General features: G+C 38.4%; 1 protein-coding gene across 3 annotated transcripts in view; it reads left to right on the top strand.

Moving 5' to 3' along the window:
• Positions 1-21917, top strand: part of LOC133528695 (nonsense-mediated mRNA decay factor SMG7-like) — a 65955-nt gene that overhangs the window by 1338 nt on the left and 42700 nt on the right. For all 3 annotated transcript variants that reach the window (XM_061866176.1, XM_061866169.1, XM_061866184.1), the window contains exons 2-12: positions 1066-1165; positions 2129-2254; positions 4295-4413; positions 7488-7661; positions 9743-9919; positions 11653-11787; positions 13518-13611; positions 14959-15145; positions 16538-16669; positions 18696-18855; positions 19606-19734. In XM_061866176.1, coding sequence (XP_061722160.1) covers positions 1066-1165; positions 2129-2254; positions 4295-4413; positions 7488-7661; positions 9743-9919; positions 11653-11787; positions 13518-13611; positions 14959-15145; positions 16538-16669; positions 18696-18855; positions 19606-19734 — 1533 coding nt within the window. The remainder of the gene's footprint in view (positions 1-1065; positions 1166-2128; positions 2255-4294; positions 4414-7487; positions 7662-9742; positions 9920-11652; positions 11788-13517; positions 13612-14958; positions 15146-16537; positions 16670-18695; positions 18856-19605; positions 19735-21917) is intronic.

Here is a 21917-nt window from a genome sequence, read left to right as displayed (position 1 = left end):
AGCGATGTTATATGGAGTTTACTACATCATCTACAAGTATGTAACTATGTAACGGGTCAAATCTTGCAAGATAAATTTGACCTACTTTCCGGTTTCTGACGAAACAGGAAATTTGTAAAATAAGTTGGGTTTCAATGCAATGTTATGGTACCATCTAGCTGATCTGCGATACTCGAGCATATGAACTCTGTGATTCTCTGTGAAACTCTGGTTTTAAATATTGTATCAATGAGTATTAATTACCTGTAGAAAGAAAAGTACAGTCAGTGATAAAAGCTTGTACCAAAAATGAAATTTTTGCCAAAAACTTATCAGTATTAATATAAGTATTGGAGTAATTTTTTATTTTCATTTATTTTTTACCAGACATGCATTTTTGTGGTAGTTATTATCCATTTCCTTAATGGACCATCACTACTACACAGGAAGCTGTCTCACTATTGTAGAAGATCCGAAGTCGAAATTAAACCGTCGTGAGTCATACTAACACTATGCTAAATAAGGTTTAAGTAGTTCGGGCTCGTAAGTGCTGTGAGGAGCGCGCACTAAGGCCGCTCCTATACGTTTGCATTTGTTTAACATGCACGCCGCACGCCGCGCTGCACGCACAACTCGAGCGTCCACTCAGGCCTTACACTAACTCAATATTTTTAATCACTCGCGCGACATGTCTCGGAGATCTTGGGTCTCCGTGGACTGTCACTGGGTGGACTAACAGTGTATGAAGAGCGGTCACGACAACTGCGCGCCGCGTACTGTCGCTCGCTGCGCGCGATGAGTTAACCGGTTTAGGGGTTGTCTTGCGCTGTCGTAGGCGGGCACCCAACGATAAACAGCACGAACTCACTATGTCCCCTACAGTGTCGCAACACTGGAATTCTGCCCAAGCAATCTGCATCCAAGTCAAGTGGACAGAATAAAAACAAGAATTATAGATCGTGTCATTCACGAAGACGCTTGCCTTGACTCGTGTTGTGTAATATTAAAGGTTAGATTTGACAAATCTGCGCGTCATCGTGGATGTCACGAACTGTAGTTGATCCATCCACTTATGTCCGTTCTCAGGGAGGCGGAGGAGCTGAAGCAAAACATTTTGAAATTCAAAAGTGAGACATCCATGCTGCAGGAGCGCAATCTTTGGTCGCTGCAGCAACAGCTTCAAAAGGTATATACATTAGGGCCAGGTAAAAAATTATAATATATTTTTTGTTTTTATATAAAAGTAATTAAATGTTGCATATGGTGTTGTCCCGGATTCAATTCCCGGTAAAGGCATTTGTTTGTGTAATAAGCACAGACATTTGTTCCTGAGTCATGGATGTTTTATATGTACGAGTATGTATGTATTTATCGTCGCCTCGTACCCATAGTACAAGCTTCGCTTAGTTTGGGGCAAGGTCGATTTGTGTAAGATTGCCCCCATTTTATTCGCCCAACCCATTTTTGCTAGAAAAAGTTCAAGGGCTTTTCAGTCACCTTCATCATTTTACAATTTAATCCTCGAAGTATGCTGAAGGAACTTGATTTCTGTGCCTTGTCATATTGTATCTCCGAGACAATAATATGATGTAGTTAGAAAAATAAATAAATTGGGAAAATATGCGAATGTTTAAAAATGCTTTCGATAAGAGAAGCCATTAAGAAAAAATAAAGTGGTGAAATTGCAACTTGTAAAAAACGAGGTACTTAATGATTTTTTTTATTTTTACAAGCCTTCATTAAATTTGCCCTGTTAGTATGTATGTGTATGTAATAATAATAATGTTTGTGTGGGTCAAATCTTTGAAGCTAAATCTGACCTATTCCTGATTTCCGAATGAGATGCAATTTTGCATACTTATGTATGTCAGATGATCATTCAATATTATGGTAGGTTCCATCGAGCTGATCTGATGATGGAGACGGGAGGTGGCCATGGGAACTCTGTGATAAAACAACTCAACCTAAATATGTTTGGGGTTTTTAGATTTGTGCCTGTGGAAAGAAAGGTACAGTCAGCGATAAAAGCTTGTACCAAAAACGAATTTTTTGCCAATTTTTTTTTTTATATTACAGAATTCTTTAAGTTTAGTTAAGTTTTAGTATTTTTAGTATATAACAGTAGACTAAAGTGTGATTTTAATTCCAGATCTACCAAAAAGTTCTGGTCCTGGACCTGGACTATGCCCTGGATAAAAAAGTCGAGCAGGACCTTTGGAACGTTGGCTTCAAGCAGCAGATTGAGGCTCTGCAGTCGATTTCTAAAGATAGAAAGGTATAACGATGATTAATGTACACGTATTATTTATTTAATTATTGGGAAAAATAAAGCACATAATAATACAATAAGATAAAATATATAAATAACAGGTTCCACTTCTAGCTAATACAAAATTTGCTCCGAAAAAACGTACAATAATTAGGTATTTTGAAATTAATAAGTTGAATTCTATAGACATTCAATAAGTAAGATCGAGAACGATATCGAGGGATGATATTACACGAGCACGGTTAAAATTATAACAAGCATAATTTTGAATTTGGAAAATAAAAAAATAACAAGCACATGTTAATTTTAACCTTTTAAACGCCAAGAACACCTAAAGTCGTCGTTACTAGTGCCCACAGCGCCAAGGACAACTATAGGTGTTATGGCGGACGCTGTCAAAGTAACCTTCACACTATGGAAGGTAAAGGCAAGGAACAGAAACTCCTTAGCCAGAATTGTTGCAAAAGAGTCCAGCTGTCAGCTATAAATAATAGTTCCAAATCTCTCCAGAGTAGCGCTAAAGTAACTAAGAACCTAGGCGTTATTGACGGAGTGAAGTGCGCTGTCTATGATTAGATTTTTTTCTCAAGTGTTCTAGGTATTGTAGCGCCATCTATTTATGGTTTTTTGTCGGACACTTTTTGGTATATGAAGATTTTGTTCCTTGCCTCTACCTTCCATACTTCACACTTTCGAATAAGGTTTACATTAGCTCCCTCGCGCCCGGGAGCTTGGCGTTTGAGCGATGTTTGTGTTTATGACATAATGCTTTCAAAAGTGTAAATGTAAATAGTGGCCTTGGAATTGAATTGGTTGACTATACGTGTACAAGTCATGCGTTGACGGAAAATTTGTCACGCTGCTATGGAGGGTAGAAGTAAGGAGAACAATCTATGTGTATGAAGTGTCCATCAAGACATCTTAAATAGGTGGCGCCACAATACATCGCGAACAAATTTTTGACGTAGAAAAATTCAAATCACTGACAGCGCACTTCACTCCGTCAATGAACTGTAGGAGGCAGCACAGGACCCGTCAGATTTTTGGCGCGATGCGTAAATGTGATGTTTATTGTTCCGATTCAGGCAACAAGATGGCAGCACTTACTATGCACAAGAAAACACGTAACGTGTAAATTTACATGTTTATGGTTCCGATTCAGGCCACAAGATGGCAGACCCTCCAACGCGCACGGTCCCTATAACGTCTTAGTTCATGTCATGTCCTTCTGCTACCCTAGCGCCACCGAAGATATTTCAAACTATTATTTACAGCTGTGTCCAGACACTTTAGCAACAGTTCTTCCATAAGAGATTGTTCTCCTTACCTCTAACCTCCATCATCAATTTTCTATAAGACCTACTGTATGTTATATCATGTTTCAATTGTATTTTTTTAATTGTATCATCAATTTCAATTGTATTTTTTTATTTAATGCGTGTTATAAGAAATAATGTTTTGAAGAGATGTTCTTGCCGGTTCCATATTGGGACTTCTACAATTCAGGACGGATTTAAATCTTCTCGGGTCAAAGGTGTAGGGTTAGAGCCGGTGTAGCTTTATTTGACGTTCATAAGCGCATTGTAATATGCCTACTTGAATAATAAACTATCTCTAATGTACCGGGCCATGCTTGTATACATGTCATAAGTTTAGGGATGTAAATTCCGGAGAAATTCAAATGTTTTTACGGGAATTTTACCAAGTTTCAATTTATTTGTATTACTCAGGAAAATTAAATACAGAATGCCACTGATGAGTGATGACAGTGTGAAATAAAATGCCAGAAACTAACACATTAGACGTTCAACCTTAACCTTCTTGTTTAAATTCATATGGAAAAATGCAGTAGCATCAAGAAAACTTGTTTTTTCAGCTTTGTTCGTTTTTTTTTTCGGAAGTATTGTAACTGAAATTTGCATTGTTTTTTTTCGAAAGAAACTTGTAAAAAACGAGTCGTTTGGAATTATTCCCGTATTTTTCAGGTTTTTTCAACGCTACACAAGTTATATCGTACGGATCTTGACAATCAATGTCTGTTCGCAGAGCCCGCTCCGGAGCGAGGGCGCCGCCATGCTGTCGTGGGTGCTGCAAGCCGCCGCCGGCTTCTACCTGTGTCTGTTGCACCAGATATGCACTGCTTTTAAACTGGACCTACCATTTAGGTATGCAATGCTTTTAAACTGGACCTACAGTCAAGTGTAAAAATATGGGTGTACACATCTTACTCAAAAATATGTCCCATAGCATCTTATTCCAGTGTAATAAGAGCGTAGTACCATATTTATGAGACAATTATTTCGATTCATATTTTTGCACTTGACTGTACCTTTCAGGTAATCACTGGTTTTAAACTGGACCTACCAATCTTTTTTACTATTATTATATTAATTTTTTTGTTTTTTTAGAGACTTTATACATCTCTAAGTAATAATAATACTTTAGTTTGCATTAATATTTTGAGTTAATTGTATTTTATAATTGTTGATGCGCTTCTTGCGGTTGTTTGACGACCGGTTTGGCCTAGTGGGTAGTGACCCTGCCTACGAAGCTGATGGTCCCGGGTTCAAATCCTGGTAAGGGCATTTATTCGTGTGATGAGCATGGATATTTGTTCCTGGGTCATGGGTGTTTTCTATGTATTTAAGTATTTATAAATATTTATATATTATATATATCGTTGTCTAAGTACCCTCAACACAAGCCTTATTGAGCTTACTGTGGGACTTAGTCAATTTGTGTAATAATGTCCTATAATATTTATTTATTATTTATTTATTCTTATTGCTTGTATGTAAATTCCATGTTGACGTGTAAAAGTGCCCTTGTGGCCTATTTGGTGAATAAATGTTGATGTTGAGAGGTCTCTTTTCGAATTTAAATTGTCGTGAGACATACTAATATTAAACTATCTCTATGGATTACACACACGTGTCATTAGTCACTCGCGCGACATGTTTCGGAGAGCTTAGGTCTCCTTTCTGAAGCACTAACAGTGCGAGCAGCGTTCACGACGGCCGTGCTTCGCGTACTGCTGCGCGCCGCGTCGCACGCAGGAGACCTGGACTCTCCGAAACATGTCGCGCGAGTGACTAAAAACACGTGAGTGACATCAGTAGAATTGGCTACTTGACAGTTTTTAGGGTTCCGTAGTCAACTAGGAACCCTTATAGTTTCGCCATGTCCGTCTGTCTGTCTGTCTGTCTGTCTGTCCGAGGCTTTGCTCCGTGGTCGTTAGTGCTAGAAAGCTGAAATTCGGCATGGATATGTAAATCAATAAAGCCGACAAAGTCGTACAATAAAATCTAAAAATTTAATTTTTTTGAGGGTACCTCCCCTACACGTAAAGTGGGAATGATTTTTTTTTTTGCTTCAACCCTACTGTGTGGGGTATTGTTGGAAAGGTTTTTCAAAACTAATAGGGGTCTTTAACAAACATTTTTTGATAAAGTGAATATATTCGGAGATAATCGCTCCGAAAGAAAATAATTGTGTCCCCCCCCCCCCCTCTAACTTTTGAACCATAGGTCCAAAAAAAATGAAAATATCGTGGAAGTAGAGCTTAAGAAAGACATTAAATGAAAACTATAGCGGACATCATCAGTTTAGCTGTTTTTGAGTTATCGCAAAAAGTTTCCCCTTCATAGTAAAAAGACTTACTTTAATTAGGGACTGATTATGCAAATTTGCCTATTTGTTTAACTCGCGTGAAAGGTACCGTTTCATCCCTTGGTTAACAATTTACTATACTTTAAGCTCCAGTATAGCTTATTGTGACGGAAGAGTAACTACGGAACCCTACACTGAGCGTGGCCCGACATGCTCTTGGCCGGTTTTTTGTAAATAATGTCAAACGATCTTGATTTTCCTGAGGATCAAATGTCTATAGAACTTATGGCATTTAAGCAACACAAAGGTCAGAAATGAGAGTTAAAGTCGACGAGTGAAACGCCTCTAATAAAATGATATTGTAATGTGTCGTCACATTACATAAGTCTGTCCTAAATGTATGGAAGATCAAGGAAATTGTCATTTTGACTCTGAAATATTGCGTTTATGGGTATAGTTATGGATGGATTGTGTGAAAGAGGATATGAGAAAGAAAGGAGTGAGTGCTGAGGTGACGAAAGATAGAGGAGAATGGAAGAGAAGAACATGTTGTGACGACCCCACATAACGTGGGATAAGGGCAGGAGGAAGAAGTTGTAAGAAATCCAATGGTACCATTTTCTTTTTTGTTTTTGAAAGTTAAAAAAATATTTTTTTTGAGACATTAGAGGCTTGGACTTTTTTATAATGGATGGCTCATTTTCTACCCATTTAGCTAATCTTATACCTTTAAACGAGCAATTCTTGTATAATAATAATAATAAATATTATAGGACTTTTATTACACAAATTGACTAAGCCCCACAGTAAGCTCAATAAGGCTTGTGTTGAGGGTACTTAGACAACGATATATATAATATATAAATATTTATAAATACTTAAATACATAGAAAACACCCATGACTCAGGAACAAATATCCATGCTCATCACACGAATCAATGCCCTTACCAGGATTTGAACCCGGAACCATAAGCTTCGTAGGCAGGGTCACTACCCACTAGGCCAGACCGGTCATCAAAATATAGTGTATATATATATTTCTGTGATCTCGGAAACGGCTCTAACGATTTCGCTGAAATTTGGTATATGGGGGTTTTTGGGGGTAAACAATCGATCTAGATTAGTCTTATGTTTGGGAAAACGCGTGTTTTCGAGTTTTCATGCGTTTTTCTTTCGACGCAGAATATGGTCGCTAATTTCGTGTTACCGGCCACTGTCCGTCTGGTCCAGCGGGTTAACACGCGGACAGCTAGAATCGAGTGTTACAGGTTCGAATCTCGCCCGGTGACTAACTTTTGTTTTTTTTTTTATATGTTCAAGTTTATATATAATTTTTAATTTTTATTGTTTTAGACAAGTTTAATTTAGTAAAAAATTAGCTATGTAATAAGAGAAATTGACAATAGATGGCGTTACTCTGTGACAAGTGCTGTAAGGTTAAAATCGATTGTAAATAATAATAATTGTCAGTTCACATTTTATTTTTTAAGTTTATGTAGATTATCACCTATACACCACCGTATTGCAATAAATAGTTATAACCGAGCAAAGCTCGGTCGCCCAGGTACTATTATATTATTCAACATGTGTCTAGTACACAATTAGTTTAAGAGGTATCTTTTGCCCCAGACGTCGGGCCTCCCTTCTGGGCTGGGTGGAGGGCTGGAGCCCCGCCCCCGCCCCCGCGGGTCCCAAGCTCCCTCCCCCCGCAGCGGCGCGCTACATATGCCAACACTGCCTAGTGCATCTAGGTGACCTGGCACGGTACAGGCAGCAGCCTAGGGTGGCTTATACTTTTTACAGGTCAGTATACTTTAGATTTTTTTTTTTATACTACGTCGGTGGCAAACAAGCATACGGCCTGCCTGATGTTAAGCAGTCTCCGTAGCCTATGTACACCTGCAACTCCAGAGGAGTTACATGCGCGTTGCCGACCCTAACCCCACCCCCCTCGTTGAGCTCTGGCAACCTTACTCACCGGCAGGAACCGGCATCACACTTGCTCGAAAGAGATTTTATTTCATGCAGGTGTACTGAAGGACAAATTCCTATTTTGTTATACTACGAATTAAAACACATTTCTGCCACTTGATTTGTATGGAAAATGTATAACTCCCTAGGGAGTTATAACTTTTTTTCACAATCCATAACTCCCGTGGGAACAAAATAGGAATTTGTCCTTCAGTACACCTGCATGAAATAAAATCTCTTTCGAGCAAGTGTGATGAAAAACATTGTGTGTAAGTCCGGGGGTAAGAATATTGTTACTCGAGTCTTTAATTCACTCCAGCCTGCGGCTGTCGTGAATAGACTCTCGTACATTATTTCACTTACCCCCCTCGTTGCATAATGTACAGTCAGCATCAAAAGTAGCGGATCAAATAACGTTTCATAAGTATCTACCATTCTGTAACAGCTTACTTAAAAGTGATGTCTTTAATACAAAATAACTAAGACTGTAAAAGACATTCTTTTGAGCGCAAATTTTAACAATTTATCTCTATTTGGAAAAGTTATCCGGAATATCAGATACTTTTGGCGCGTTGTTTCATCCGCTAATTTTGATGCTGACTGTACAATTATTATTTATTTTACATGGAGAACCAACAGCTATAACTATGCTGATAACAACATAAATAGTGGCACAGAGCCAATTATAGGATCTCACATATAGCAACATCTTAATATTTAACATTAAGTTAAATAACACGCACTATTTTACACAGGCACGTGCAATAATATGTTAAGAGGCTGTCAATACCTAAAGCGCGCACACTGTCTATTTGTATCGGAGTAAATGAGATAGCACTGTCGCATGTTACTGGGCCTGGGCAAGGGAATAATAAAGTGGATTATTAGTGTAATATTTTACTCGTTAGCGGTTTAGATATAAATGTTTTGAAATTGTGATTTTAATTGCGGACCCATAAGTCAAAACAATAAAAACATAGAACCGTTTAATTGTGATTTTAAGACCAATCTTTGCAATTATATTCTATCCAGCCGATTTCGTTCAAACATGTATCGAGTACAACCACGGTCTTTGAAATATAATTAATATGAACATATATTTTACTTACTTGACTAAAACAAATGGTCTTTCTTAAAAAACTGTTTAAGTAACATCAATTTCAAGGACATTGGGTGTTGACAGCCCCTTAACAACGTTATGTGTAGGGATGTTCACTGTGTTTAAAATAAGTTACACCATTCTTGAAATGAAATAAAGCACCAGAATATTCCATTCACAATTAGAAGCCCCTATTCATTTACATAAAATCTGTTTTAGAGTTCCGCGAAGACGTGAGCGCTGTTGTCGTTAAAGAAACTTATTTTTTATTCCATTCAGCAGGACTGGTTACGGTGGGAATGTATTTATCGAACGCGCATGTAAACTTTTTAATGAGAATCAAAAACTTAATGATTTAGACATTTTTAACTGTTCACTAACACAACTTAAGAATGCATTTAAATATTGATTATAACTGGAATTTGTTATTTGCTTAAATTTAATTTACTACGAAACTACGACGTATATGTAACTTATTTTCTGCAGACGTATCAAATCACTGATTTACATATTTCAAGTATTTGTTATTATAAAATACAGATTTAAGTATTTTTGTTTTTTGTAATAGCCACGGACCTGTTTTTATTTTATTTCTACATATGAAACTATAGGTCTATTTTTTGTCTATAAGTTTTGATCAAAAATTGTGTATGACTGTTTGTTTCTAAATAAATAAAATAAAAAAATATATTACTAGAAAAACGTAGACAGAAGTTATTTTCAGACACAATTTCTATTTTATAAATTGTATAGTAAATTAATACCTAACAATTTATTTTATACATATTGAGTAGCAAACACACTATTGTCCAAGGCACGCGTTGGTGGTCTCCCCCCACTCCGGCCAGCCGTACAACCAGCTGGCGCTGCTGGCGCGCCGCCGCGGGCGCCGCCTGGGCGCCATCTACTGGCACGTGCGCGCCATCCTGGTGCGCGCGCCATTCCCGCCGGCGCCCATCAACCTGACCAGGACGCTGCAGGACGCGGCCGGGTGAATGCCACTGCCACACTTAGATTTTAGTTGTAGTCACACACTGTTAAAAGTTGGTAAAATAGCAATAAGCGTAAATGGCAACACTAGAATATAAACTGAAATAAATGTCATATTGTCATAAAAATGTCATTTGACGACCGGTCTGGCCTCGTGGGTAGTGACCCTGCCTATGAAGCCGATGGTTCCGGGTGCAAATCCTGGTAAGGGCATTTTTTCGTGTGATGAGCATGGATATTTTGTTCCTGAGTCATGGGTGTTTTCTATCTATTTAAGTATTTATAAAATATTTATATATTATATATATCGTTGTCTAAGTACCCTCAACACAAGCCTTATTGAGCTTACTGTGGGACTTAGTCAATTTGTGTAATAATGTTCTATAATATTTATTTATTATTATTATTTAGTACTGGAGCCTAAAAGACATATTTAAGAGCAACATATCAATAGCCATTAATATTAAAGTCCTGAACTCAAGCGTCTTGCCATGTATGACATATGGAGGCCAAACATGGAAATTCACATCAACGGCTCAAAAGAAAATCATTACTTGCCAACGCGGGTTAGAAAGAAGCATGCTCAATATAAGAAGAATAGAAAAATTCAATTCAATTCAATTCAAATATACTTTATTCATGTAGGCCTAGCAACAAGCACTTATGAATAGTAAGACAGTATTACATATAATTATCTTAATCTAATTATCAGAGCAATTTATTGATGTTGTAAATGTTATTCCATATATAATACTAATGAATATAATTCATAGATCAAATTTAATACTAAAACTTTCACAAAATATAGTCATACAAAAAAAATGTATAAAAAATACTAGTCTAGATTGTTTCTAGAATAAATTCTAAATGTCAAACAAATATAATAAAAACAACAAAGGAAATACATGCATTGGAATATCCATTTCATCATCATTATTCAAATATAATAAATAATTAATCATTTCGAATCACAATTAATCCCACGTTGTTTTATCATTCATGTAGTCTTGTGTGCTATAATAAGCTTTAGAAATAAGTTTACGCTTTACATGATTCTTAAATTTATTAATTGATAACTCAGTAATATGGTTTGGAAGTTTATTATAAAATCTCACACAATTACTTCACTAAATTAGACACTCGAAAATAAGAGAAAGAACAGGGGCTACAGACGTCCTGAGTTATGCAAAAAACTCAAGTGGATTTGGGCCGGACATATAACGAGACTAGCAGATCAAAGATGGACACTTAAAGTCACAAAATGGAAAGGCCCACTTAGCAAAACTTCAAAAATTTCGATAAAACAACGCAAACTAATTGTGTTTGGGGTTTTTAGAATTTGCTCGATGAGTATTAGTTGCCTGTGGAAAGAAAAGTACAGTCAGCGATAAAAGCTTGTACCAAAAATGAAATTTTTGCCAAAAACTTATTATATGTATAAATTTGACATTAATGAACACATTGACACACTTTGTTATTGCAAATATCGTGCAGCTAGCTTGGTCCCATTAAAAAAAGCGGCCCTTTTTTATTATTATTGTTTATAATTTTATTTTATCGCAGTTTTTAATTGCAATTACTTTATTTCCAATTGTATTAATTTCTGAATTGATCATTGAAATTTTATATAGCTATTGACATAATTTACAGTAAATTCATATCGATCATAATTGTAATTTTAACTGATGATGATGTTGGCAGTATAAATCAATATGAAATGTACTATTTGTCCAGCCAAGTAGCTCCGGCAGCGCCTGCCCTCCTCCCCGGACGCACTACAGCCTGCCCGGCATTCGCCCCGCCGCGCGACGCGCACGCTTACGTCACGCTGTTAATACGCGCCGTGCGCGACATCCACACAGGGGAGAGGTACAGTACAGTAGCACTAGGTTTTTAAAGGGTCGACTACGTGCATGTATAGTTAGATTTGTAGCTGGCCCCCATCGGCTTATCCTTTGTCCATTGTTACCTGCAAAAAAAGGGCTCGGTCATTTTAACCGGTTATTTATTACAACTCCTATGGTAATTGAAATAAGATTCAAAATGAACAAATGGAAAAATAATTTGCGTGTGCTTGTGTGGTCCCGATACGGTTACTGAGTGCCGGCGAGTCGAACGCTACCGAACCAGTCTAAATGTGTCATCGATATGCGTAACAAAGGCGCGTTATCGGAGAGCGCACCTACACTGGTTTTTTGAGCATTGGACTAGCCCGCGCTCAGGTGCCAATTAGAATTATACGACCCTTTTTTTGCGCACACGCGCCATTTTAGTTAACAATAGACAAAGGATAAGCCGTTGGGGGGCCAATTACAAATCTAACGACTATAACAACGTGTGTAGGTTGTGCCGTTCTCGAGAATGTTCTCCGGTTACTATAGGGAATGTTACAATACAAATCCTCAGAAATGTACATGGAAACACATATAATACATGAAGATAGAGGCAAACAACAGCAACCTTATCGCTACAGAGCGATCTCTTCCAGACAACCTTTAGGTAGTGGGGAAATCAAACTCGCACAACAGAACATTCACAGCATTCCCCATACAGAACTGAGAACGTTCTCGAGAACATGGGCGCCGGCAGCAGGGTGCAAGGGGGTGCACTTGCACCCCCCTGGCAGGTAAGAAAAATATATAAAAAAAAATACATGTTTTTTTATGCGTCTGCACCAGCATTAAAGTTAGACCAATATAAATCTGCAATGATTTTGATAGCATAACTCGGAACTATATTACACAAGAAAAATAAATTTCTGCATCAATTCTTCTATTCCATTTATTATGCACCTCCCTGAAAGTAATCCTGGCGGCGCCCATGCTCGAGAACGGCACGTCTATAGCTACGGCGCCTGCTTACCATGGTGGGCCGTATGCTTGTTTGCCACCGACGTTGTATAGGAAATAAAATGCTTCTTTTATGATGGGTTGGATGTTAAATTCTCCATTTATCGTATAGTCTCTCCGGAAAGAGAAGAGTCTAAGAATGTTAGAAGGCTCGATACAATGCAAATATGTGATTTGTGTAGTGGAAATAAGGTACTAATTAGAATAGACATAAATTAATCCGCAAACTCAGCGAAGCGGCGTGAACAGTGTTTTTTTTTTTGCTATTACGGGGTTGTATTTTATTTTATTTTCTTTATTGGGGAAAAAACAGATATAGGCAGATAGATGATACAGAAAAGAGGATATTGGGTTTTACATTATAAGTGCAACCTATATCCTGAGACAATTCCCACTAAGATTTATAAACTAATAATATATAAGTGGCATTGCCTTCGGATGTGTTGCGACATTTGTTCCTGAGTTATCAATGTTTACGTACATAAGTAAAGCTCGACCAGAAATATATGATCATTGTCAAGAGGGCGCTTTTATTCTCATGTATAGGGTGACAGTTCAGTTTAGTGTGAAAAATTTAGTTCCAATGAAATTCCGCAATATGGCGCGTGATCATATATAGCTGGTCAGGCTTTATGTATTCTTTTTATAGTTATCTAGTACCCACGTTACAAGTCTTATTGAGCTTGCTTTGGGACTAGATCGATTTGTGTAAGATTGCCCTTATAATAAGGAAAATATATTTATTTTCAGATTGAGAGCGGCAGAACAATTAGTAGAGACCCTGAACACGGCCCTCACATCTCTAGTGGCCACCGACAGTTTTGAATCCATGACTCTGATAAAGGTAAAATTGATGATTCAATACCATAAAACATACAAGTTAAATTTAAAAATAAATAAACAACTTATCCTCCTAAGGCCCAAGGTCCTACTTATATCAAAGAGAATTTGAAATAAATATAACATTTAAATAATTGGATTATTAAAAATATACGACGAAATTTCAATACATATTAGCAAAATTAGCAAAGAGAATATGAAATAGAGGTGGACTGTCAAAGAAAACTTTGTAGCCACAGTAAATTTACTGCCATCCTTCGATACATGATTAAAACTTTCAGAACGCTATTTGACTTGGATTATTATTCTTTCACTGATATGTGTTAATTTTTTTAAATATAAAAAACTAGCGCCATTTTACCGAGCCTTACGGGAAATTACCGGGCATTAGGAAATTTTATGTTAAAACTTTTGTCCGAAGTAATTATAATGCTATTCGAGATATGAGCATAAATTTGAAAAAAGGTACCTTCGAACTCTCCCTACACCCTCAGCACAACCCCCAGCCTTGAGGACTTTTAGTGTGTACATCTGGACACCACAAGGTATAATTATACTAATTGACAAAACTTCACAATTTTTTCCCCTGAATGCCCATATTCAGGTTAATTTTCTTGAGCTAATAAGGATCAAAATCAAACTGGCGATCTAAAAGTTTTAATCATGTGTCGAAAGATGTATACACATATTGGGCCCAAAAGTATACAATTGTCTTCCGGATTCAATAGTAGTTGCTCAAAGCGTAGCAGTATTTAAATACTAATTCAAAACTTGGTTAGTCGAGCAGGCGTTCTACGACCATAAGGTGTTCTTTTAATTAGGAACTTAGTTATAAGATACAACCTACATTATATATTTAAAATACATACCTACAATCTTTATATACTGTATAAAATGTGACATGTAATTTATATTATCAATAAATATGATTATGATTATGATGGCAGTAAATTTACTGTGGCTACTAAGTTTTCTTTAACAATCCACCTCTATTTCAAATTCTCTTTGCTAATATGTATTGAAATTTCTTCCTATATTTTTTAATAATTCATTAATTTTAATCTTCTATTTATTAAGATATACTAATTTTCTGTTAATTTCAATTATTTTATGTTATATAATTCAACTAGTGTCATGATCATCGTCCATTTTTTCAAATGTGGCATTATCTATGAAAAGGGACCTTATTGTCAGTGGCGCTTACGCCGCACTGCGTCGCGCGGCGTTGTATTTGTATCGGAGCATCGTTTATGACGGCGGAAGCACCATCGACAATAATTTTCCTTTTCATAGATAACGTCACAAACATATTTAAAACGCCCAAGTCTCAGGCAAGGTATTAATATTCCAGATGGTATGCGTTATAATATGGCTGGTCCATACCACAACGGACGAGCTGACCGCCACGGAACAAGCGTTGAGCGACAGCGAGTCCACAGCCGCATTGTTGAGCCAGACGCTGGCTGTGGGCACGCTTCTGGCGCTCTTACTGCCGTCGCATACGGCTGAGAGCCCTTTAGACCGAGCGTTACCCGCACGTAAGCATCATGTTAATCTTCTTCATATTTAGGAGCTTTGCTCTTGTCGGTGGAGCTATCTCCAACTCGTCCGGTCCTCTGCTAACTCCTTAACCTTCTGGTGACACGACCTGAAATAAAGAAAACTTTATTTGGTTGATTTTTTTTTTCTCGCTCTTTCCGTTTTTCTCTTTCCCTCTATTTTACCTTCTAAGATGTTCTTAAGGAACAGGTCGTGTCGTCAATTAGAACCCCTCTTCTGTTTTCTATTGCCTTTGTTATATTTCTTTTAATTATATCTAGAACTCTCATATTTGATTTTTTTTTATACTACGCCGGTGGCAAACAAGCATACGGCCCGCCTGATGGTAAGCAGTCTACGTAGCCTATGTACGCCTGCAACTTCAGAGGAGTTACATGCGCGTTGCTGACCCTAAACCCGCTCCCCCCTCGTTGAGCTCTGGCAACCTTAGTCACCGGCAGGAACACAACACCATACCTACCTACCTATACATTTTACCTTCTAAGATGTTCTTAAGGAACAGGTCGTGTCGTCAATTAGAACCCCTCTTCTGTTTTCTATTGCCTTTGTTATATTTCTTTTAATTCTATCTAGAACTCTCATATTTGTTTTTTTTTTATACTACGCCGGTGGCAAACAAGCATACGGCCCGCCTGATGGTAAGCAGTCTACGTAGCCTATGTACCCCTGCAACTCTAGAGGAGCTACATGCGCGTTGCCGACCCTAAACCCCCCCCCCCCCCCCCCCCCCTCGTTGAGCTCTGGCAACCTTACTCACCGGCAGGAACACAACACTATGAGTAGGGTCTAGTGTTCTTTCTTCTGTCCAACTACTTTTTTTACCCTCATCATCATGTTAATAAGTTAAAGTATTTAAAATAAAATAATTATTTCCAAGGGCGTCGCCAGCTGATGGGATAGTAACTATGGCCAAAGAGGATTTGAAATAGAGGTCGATTGTCAAAGAAATACTTACAGAGCTCCCATGATTATTATCATCAAATTATCATCAATTACTGTAGAAAACTTTATCATGAAACAGGCGACACGAGTTATTTAGTTATTTTATCACGATAACGAAGCCAAATAAGAGGTTCACGAATAAATTCATATAAAAATAAGTTTTAACTAAAACTCTCATAGTTTATACATCAAATGACTACCAAAGAATTAATATAACTTACTCAAAAGCTTTCAAGGTATTATCATGATTAGTTATTTAAAAATATATACGAATTCTCAAAAGACTTTACCTTATTTATGATGTTTTGCAGAGGGGCTTACATTGTATGTAAAATTTGAGTTCTAGGGCAGCTGCCCCCCTCCCTCCCCCCTGTCTACGCCCATGCACAGAGCTGCTAGTTTAATAATTACGTATTGATTGTCTCCAGTGAAAGTGTGCCTAGAATGGGTTCTGCAGTACCCGCAGCTGGTGCGGTCGGCGCCGTTCGCTGCGCGCCCGCAGCTCTGGCACGCGCTCGCGCACACCCTCAACAAACTGCCTAGCCAGGACAGCGACAAATGTGAGTTACACTTACACACTCTGGCGTAGTGTTTTGTCATAGACCACCTGAAGAAAAAGTAGCGGCAAATAATCAATCATAAATAAATAAATATTAGGGTATATCTTACACAGATCAACCTAGCCCCGAACAAAAAAAGAATTTCGATATTGAGGTGTGTTGTCAAAAAAAAAATAGTAACCACAGTAAATTTACTGCCATCTTTCGACACATTATTAAAACTTTTAGAACGCCATTTGACATTGATACTTATTCTTTCACTGATGTGTTAAATAAAAAATTAAAGCAAGAAATATTACTTTGCTAATCCGCGAGAAAATAACGTGTTAGTCAAACAGTGCTAACCCGTTATACTTACTTGCGTATTTTTTACATGCAATTAATGTTTTGACGACCGGTTTGGCCTAGTGGGTAGTGACCCTGCCTACGAAGCTGATGGTCTCGGGTTCAAATCCTGGTAAGGGCATTTATTCGTATGATATGCATGACTATTTGTTCCTGAGTCATGGGCGTTTTCTATGTATTTAAGTATTTATATATTATATATATCGTTGTCTAAGTACCTTCAACACAAGCCTTATTGAGCTTACTGTGGGACTTGGTCAATTTGTGTAATAATGTCCTATAATATTTATTTATATTTATTTATTTATTATTAAAACTTTTAGAACGCCATTTGACATTGATACTTATTCTTTTAAAATAACGTGTTAGTCAAACAGTGCTAACCCGTTATACTTACTTGCGTATTTTTTACATGCAATTAATGTTGCCGCCCTCCCACCGCAAAAATAAATACGCAAATAAATATAACAACCCACCACCAAAAGTACAAAACTCGACAAGTGTTTCGCCTCTCCACGAGGCATCCTCAGGAGATGCTGGAGATGTTGACGGTCTGACACCCGACAACTGACATCCTGATCCTGATTCTATTAATTATTTGATGTGTTAAATGTGAAATAGTGGCGCCATCTTACCGGGCTCAATCTTAAGGTTATGGCGCCATCGCTCGAAACGATGCCGCCATACCTTTGGCCTTTGATCTATTATATGGCGCCACTTTTTGATACTTAACAAATTTAACACAGAAAATAAGAATCAAAGTCAAGGTAAGGGCATTTATTCGTGTGATGAGCATGGATATTTGTTCCTCAGTCATGGGTGTTTTCTATGTATTTAATTATTTACAAATATTTATATATTATATATATCGTTGTCTAAGTACCCTCAACACAAGCCTTATTGAGCTTACTGTGGGACTTAGTCAATTTGTGTTATAATGTCCTATAATATTTATTTACTAATTTATAATTACTTATTATAATTTTTTTTTTTAAATTTACTATGCCATTTAGTTTCCCTTAACGTTCTTACCGATACCCCGAAGTTAACTGAATTCAATAAAAACACGGTGTATAATGAAATGTTCTATCAATTCATAAAGGTGGACCATTCCATTTGTGCCCAAAAATCTCCTGCGACCGCGAAGTCACAAGTTTTTGACCGTCCCAATTACACGCACTGTAAAAAAAACTGGTCAGCTGTGCGGGCTCCAAGGCTGAACTCCCTTCTGTCATGGGCACCAGATTGCGGCATGTTTGCTAGTCTTTGTATGGCTGTGTATCGGATTGTGATCCTGTCTATTGTGCAATCTGAATTGTACAGTGCTTTGGTTTCGACTGTAATGCCGTTTATTTTTATTTTTTTATAAATATTATAGGACATTATTACACAAATTGACTAAGTCCCACAGTAAGCTCAATAAGGCTTGTGTTGAGGGTACTTAGACAACGATATATATAATATATAAATATGTATAAATACATAGAAAACACCCATGACTCAGGAACAAATATCCATGCTCATCACACAAATACATGCCCTTACCAGGATTTGAACCCGGGACCATAAGCTTCGTAGGCAGGGTCACTACCCACTAGGCCAAACCGGTCGTCACAATGCCTATACCTCTCTTTCGGACTCTCACTTAAACTAAAAATATCAATTTAAACTAATTTCATAGATGACACCGTACCCCTGCCCGAGGACGAAGAGCTCCACGGCTTCCAGCCCCTCGAGCGGTCGATGGAGCACCTCGAGTTCTGCCACCACGCCGCTTGGGACACGTATGGGCGCAATGTCCCTGATGTAGAAGACGAGAAGCCATTGGATCAGGATGAGCCGTGAGTTTACTACCTTTGAAATGGATTGACAAAAGGTTTCTAACTCCTGGAACTGTTTGTGGTAGCTTTAAGTTACTACTGCATTTAGTTGACAAAGATTTCTAACCCCTGGAACGGTCGCTGGGAACTACCTGATCCGGATGTGCCGTCAGTTTATTAATCCTGAAATGGGTTGACAAAAGGTTTTCAACCCCTGGAACGGTTGGTGGAACCGTAAGTTCATTATCCCTGCACTTGATTGAAAATAGGTTGTCAACAACTGGAGCGGTCTCTGAGAGCCGTGAGTTTACTACCCCTGAAATTCTAGAGTAGAAAAAAGGTTGTCGACCCCTGGAGAAGTAGCTAGGAGGCGTATGCTTATTACCCCTGGACTCGGTAGAGAAAAGGTTGCAGACCCCATGATGTCACTGGGAGCCGTAAATTTATTATCCACGCACTTGTCGTAAAAAGGTTTTTAACCTCTGAAAAGAGACAAAAAAAGGTTTCAAACTTCTGGAACACCCTACATAAATGACCTTAAACAATACACCTTACATTTGTCTTTCCCTTGGAGCCTATCATTCTAGAACAAACTGAAAAAAGGTTGAGCTAAACTCAACCTTATCTTATACCATTTACAGTCGCCTTTTCTTCGGTGTCCCGTCCGTGGTGTCCTCGGAGTGCTTAAGCAACGATCCCGTGTAAAAGCAATTTAGAACAAACGAAACTGAACCTTACCAACGAACGCTTATAGTCGCCTTTCCCCTGCAGCCACCCGTCCGTGGTGTCTCCGGACTGCCTAAGCAACGACCCCGAGCTGGAGGCCCGCGTGAGGGCGCACCGCCTGGTCGCGCTCGGGTCTCGTCTCGCCGCCATTTCTCCCGAAAACTTTTCTGTCGCGTGAGTATTGTAACGAGAGCTCAACGAGGGGGGGGGGGGGTTAGGGTCGGCAACGCGCATGTAACTGCAATGTTGATTATCAATTATCAATATTTTCTAAAACATACATAAAAATCAGCCATGAGAATATTAGGAAAAGTATTATTTTTACCAACCTTTAGCACCTTGTACCGGACAAGTGGCCGTCGGGCCAATATAGCAAGTATGCAGACATGAAAAGTACATACTAACACTATATTATCCCATACATTTCAGTCGTGAGAAAATAATTAAGGTCTGGCGGCTCTGGGATCTTGGTCTACTATAACGACGACTACTTTGTCGACAGAGAGTGCAATTTTGTGCCTTAAGCAGGCTGTCAAGTACTACTTGGACAGAGACACGCCAATATATGCATGCTTTCTGGACCTGTCCAAAGCTTTTGACCTGGTTGTTTATGATAAGCTGTGGAGCAAGCTGGAAAGGACCAGTCTACCCAGAGAGTACATTGCGCTGCTAAAACATTGGTACAACAACCAGGTCAATAGGGTGAGATGGGCGGGGGTTGACTCGGACGAGTATAGACTGCAGTGTGGAGTTAGACAGGGGGGATTATCATCCCCAATCCTGTTTAACCTCTATGTTAACGAACTGATTGAGGGTCTTAGCAAGGAGCATGTCGGATGTCACATAGGCGAAACGTGTTTCAACAATATAAGTTACGCGGACGACATGGTCGTGCTGGGACCGTCAATCAGTGCTGTCAAACATCTTGTTAAACTGTGTGAGAGCTACGCGCAACAGCATGGTCTTAGTTACAACGCGAGCAAAAGCGAGGTCGTTATCTTTAAGGCTCGTAAGTATAACACTAAGACCCTGCCTGAGATCATGCTGGGGGGAGTGGCTCTCAAAATAGTTGATAAATTTAAATATTTAGGGCATGTAATTACGCGGGAGCTCAGGGATGATATGGATGTGGAAAGAGAGAGGAGAGCTTTGGCAGTACGAGGTAATATGCTCGCCCGCAGGTTTGCACGCTGTAACGAGGAAGTAAAACTGACACTTTTTAAGGCTTATTGCCAGACGTTTTACACGTGCAGCCTGTGGGTGAGTTTCACACAGAAGGCCTATAATACACTGCGTGTACAATACAACAACGTCCTTAGAATGCTGTTGAGGCGACCTAAACACTGCAGCGCATCGGGCATGTTCGCCGAGGCTAGAACAGACGACTTCTTTGCCATAAGGCGAAAAAGAATTGCCTCACTGCTTGGGAGAGTGCGCGGAAGCAGCAACAGCATGCTAAGGACGTTGGCCGATCGCCTCGACTGCCCGCTCACGAAATACTGGGTTGATGTGATTATTGGGAGGGACAAATAGGGTAAGACCCAATACCTACTAGGTTAAGTTTCCTGTAGATATATATTTATTCATAAGACTAACATAATTTTTTAAGAAGCTACTAACCAATTTCTATGGATTATGGTCCGAAATAAACAATTTTTATTTTATTTATTTATTTATTTATAACATAACCTCCTAAGGCCCAGCCATAGAAATGAAAAATCCTAAATTTGCCACTAGAATTTGAACCTATAGTATAGTGCAGGGAATACAATTGATTTTATTTTGTTTGAAAATTGAATGAAACAAACCAAATGCAACTCTGTTCCAATTGAATATGATTTAAATTTCATCGAACTGAATAAGTCCTTTTGGTAGGACCTTGGGCCTTACGAGGCTAGAGGTTTATCGATGTTTCATTGTGAACCTAGAAGTTGGCAGTGATTTTGATAGCCCAACCTGTGCAAGTGTTAAGAAAACGACAGTAATTTCATGGAAGTATGACGTTTAAAATAACACTTGTACTGTCTGGGCTGTCACTCGCTGCCAACTTGAACTGACTCTATTTCTTATAACGTACCTCTTTGCCGCCGCAATAATTGCACGTGTACAAACCTAACCAAAACTTTATATCAAGTCAGACGACCGGTTTGGCCTAGTGGGTAGTGACCCTGCCTACGAAGCTGATGGTCCCGGGTTCAAATCCTGGTAAGGGCATTTATTCGTGTGATGAGCATGGATATTTGTTCCCGAGTCATTGATGTTTTCTATGTATTTAAGTATTTATAAATATTTATATATTATATATATCGTTGTCTAAGTACCCTCAACATAAGCCTTATTGAGCTTACTGTGGGACT

The sequence above is a fragment of the Cydia pomonella genome, chromosome 1 (assembly GCF_033807575.1).
Source record: "Cydia pomonella isolate Wapato2018A chromosome 1, ilCydPomo1, whole genome shotgun sequence".
In the NCBI taxonomy this organism is placed as follows: domain Eukaryota; kingdom Metazoa; phylum Arthropoda; class Insecta; order Lepidoptera; family Tortricidae; genus Cydia; species Cydia pomonella.
Note: the sequence above shows the minus strand (reverse complement) of the source record. Positions and strands in the feature narration are given on the sequence as shown.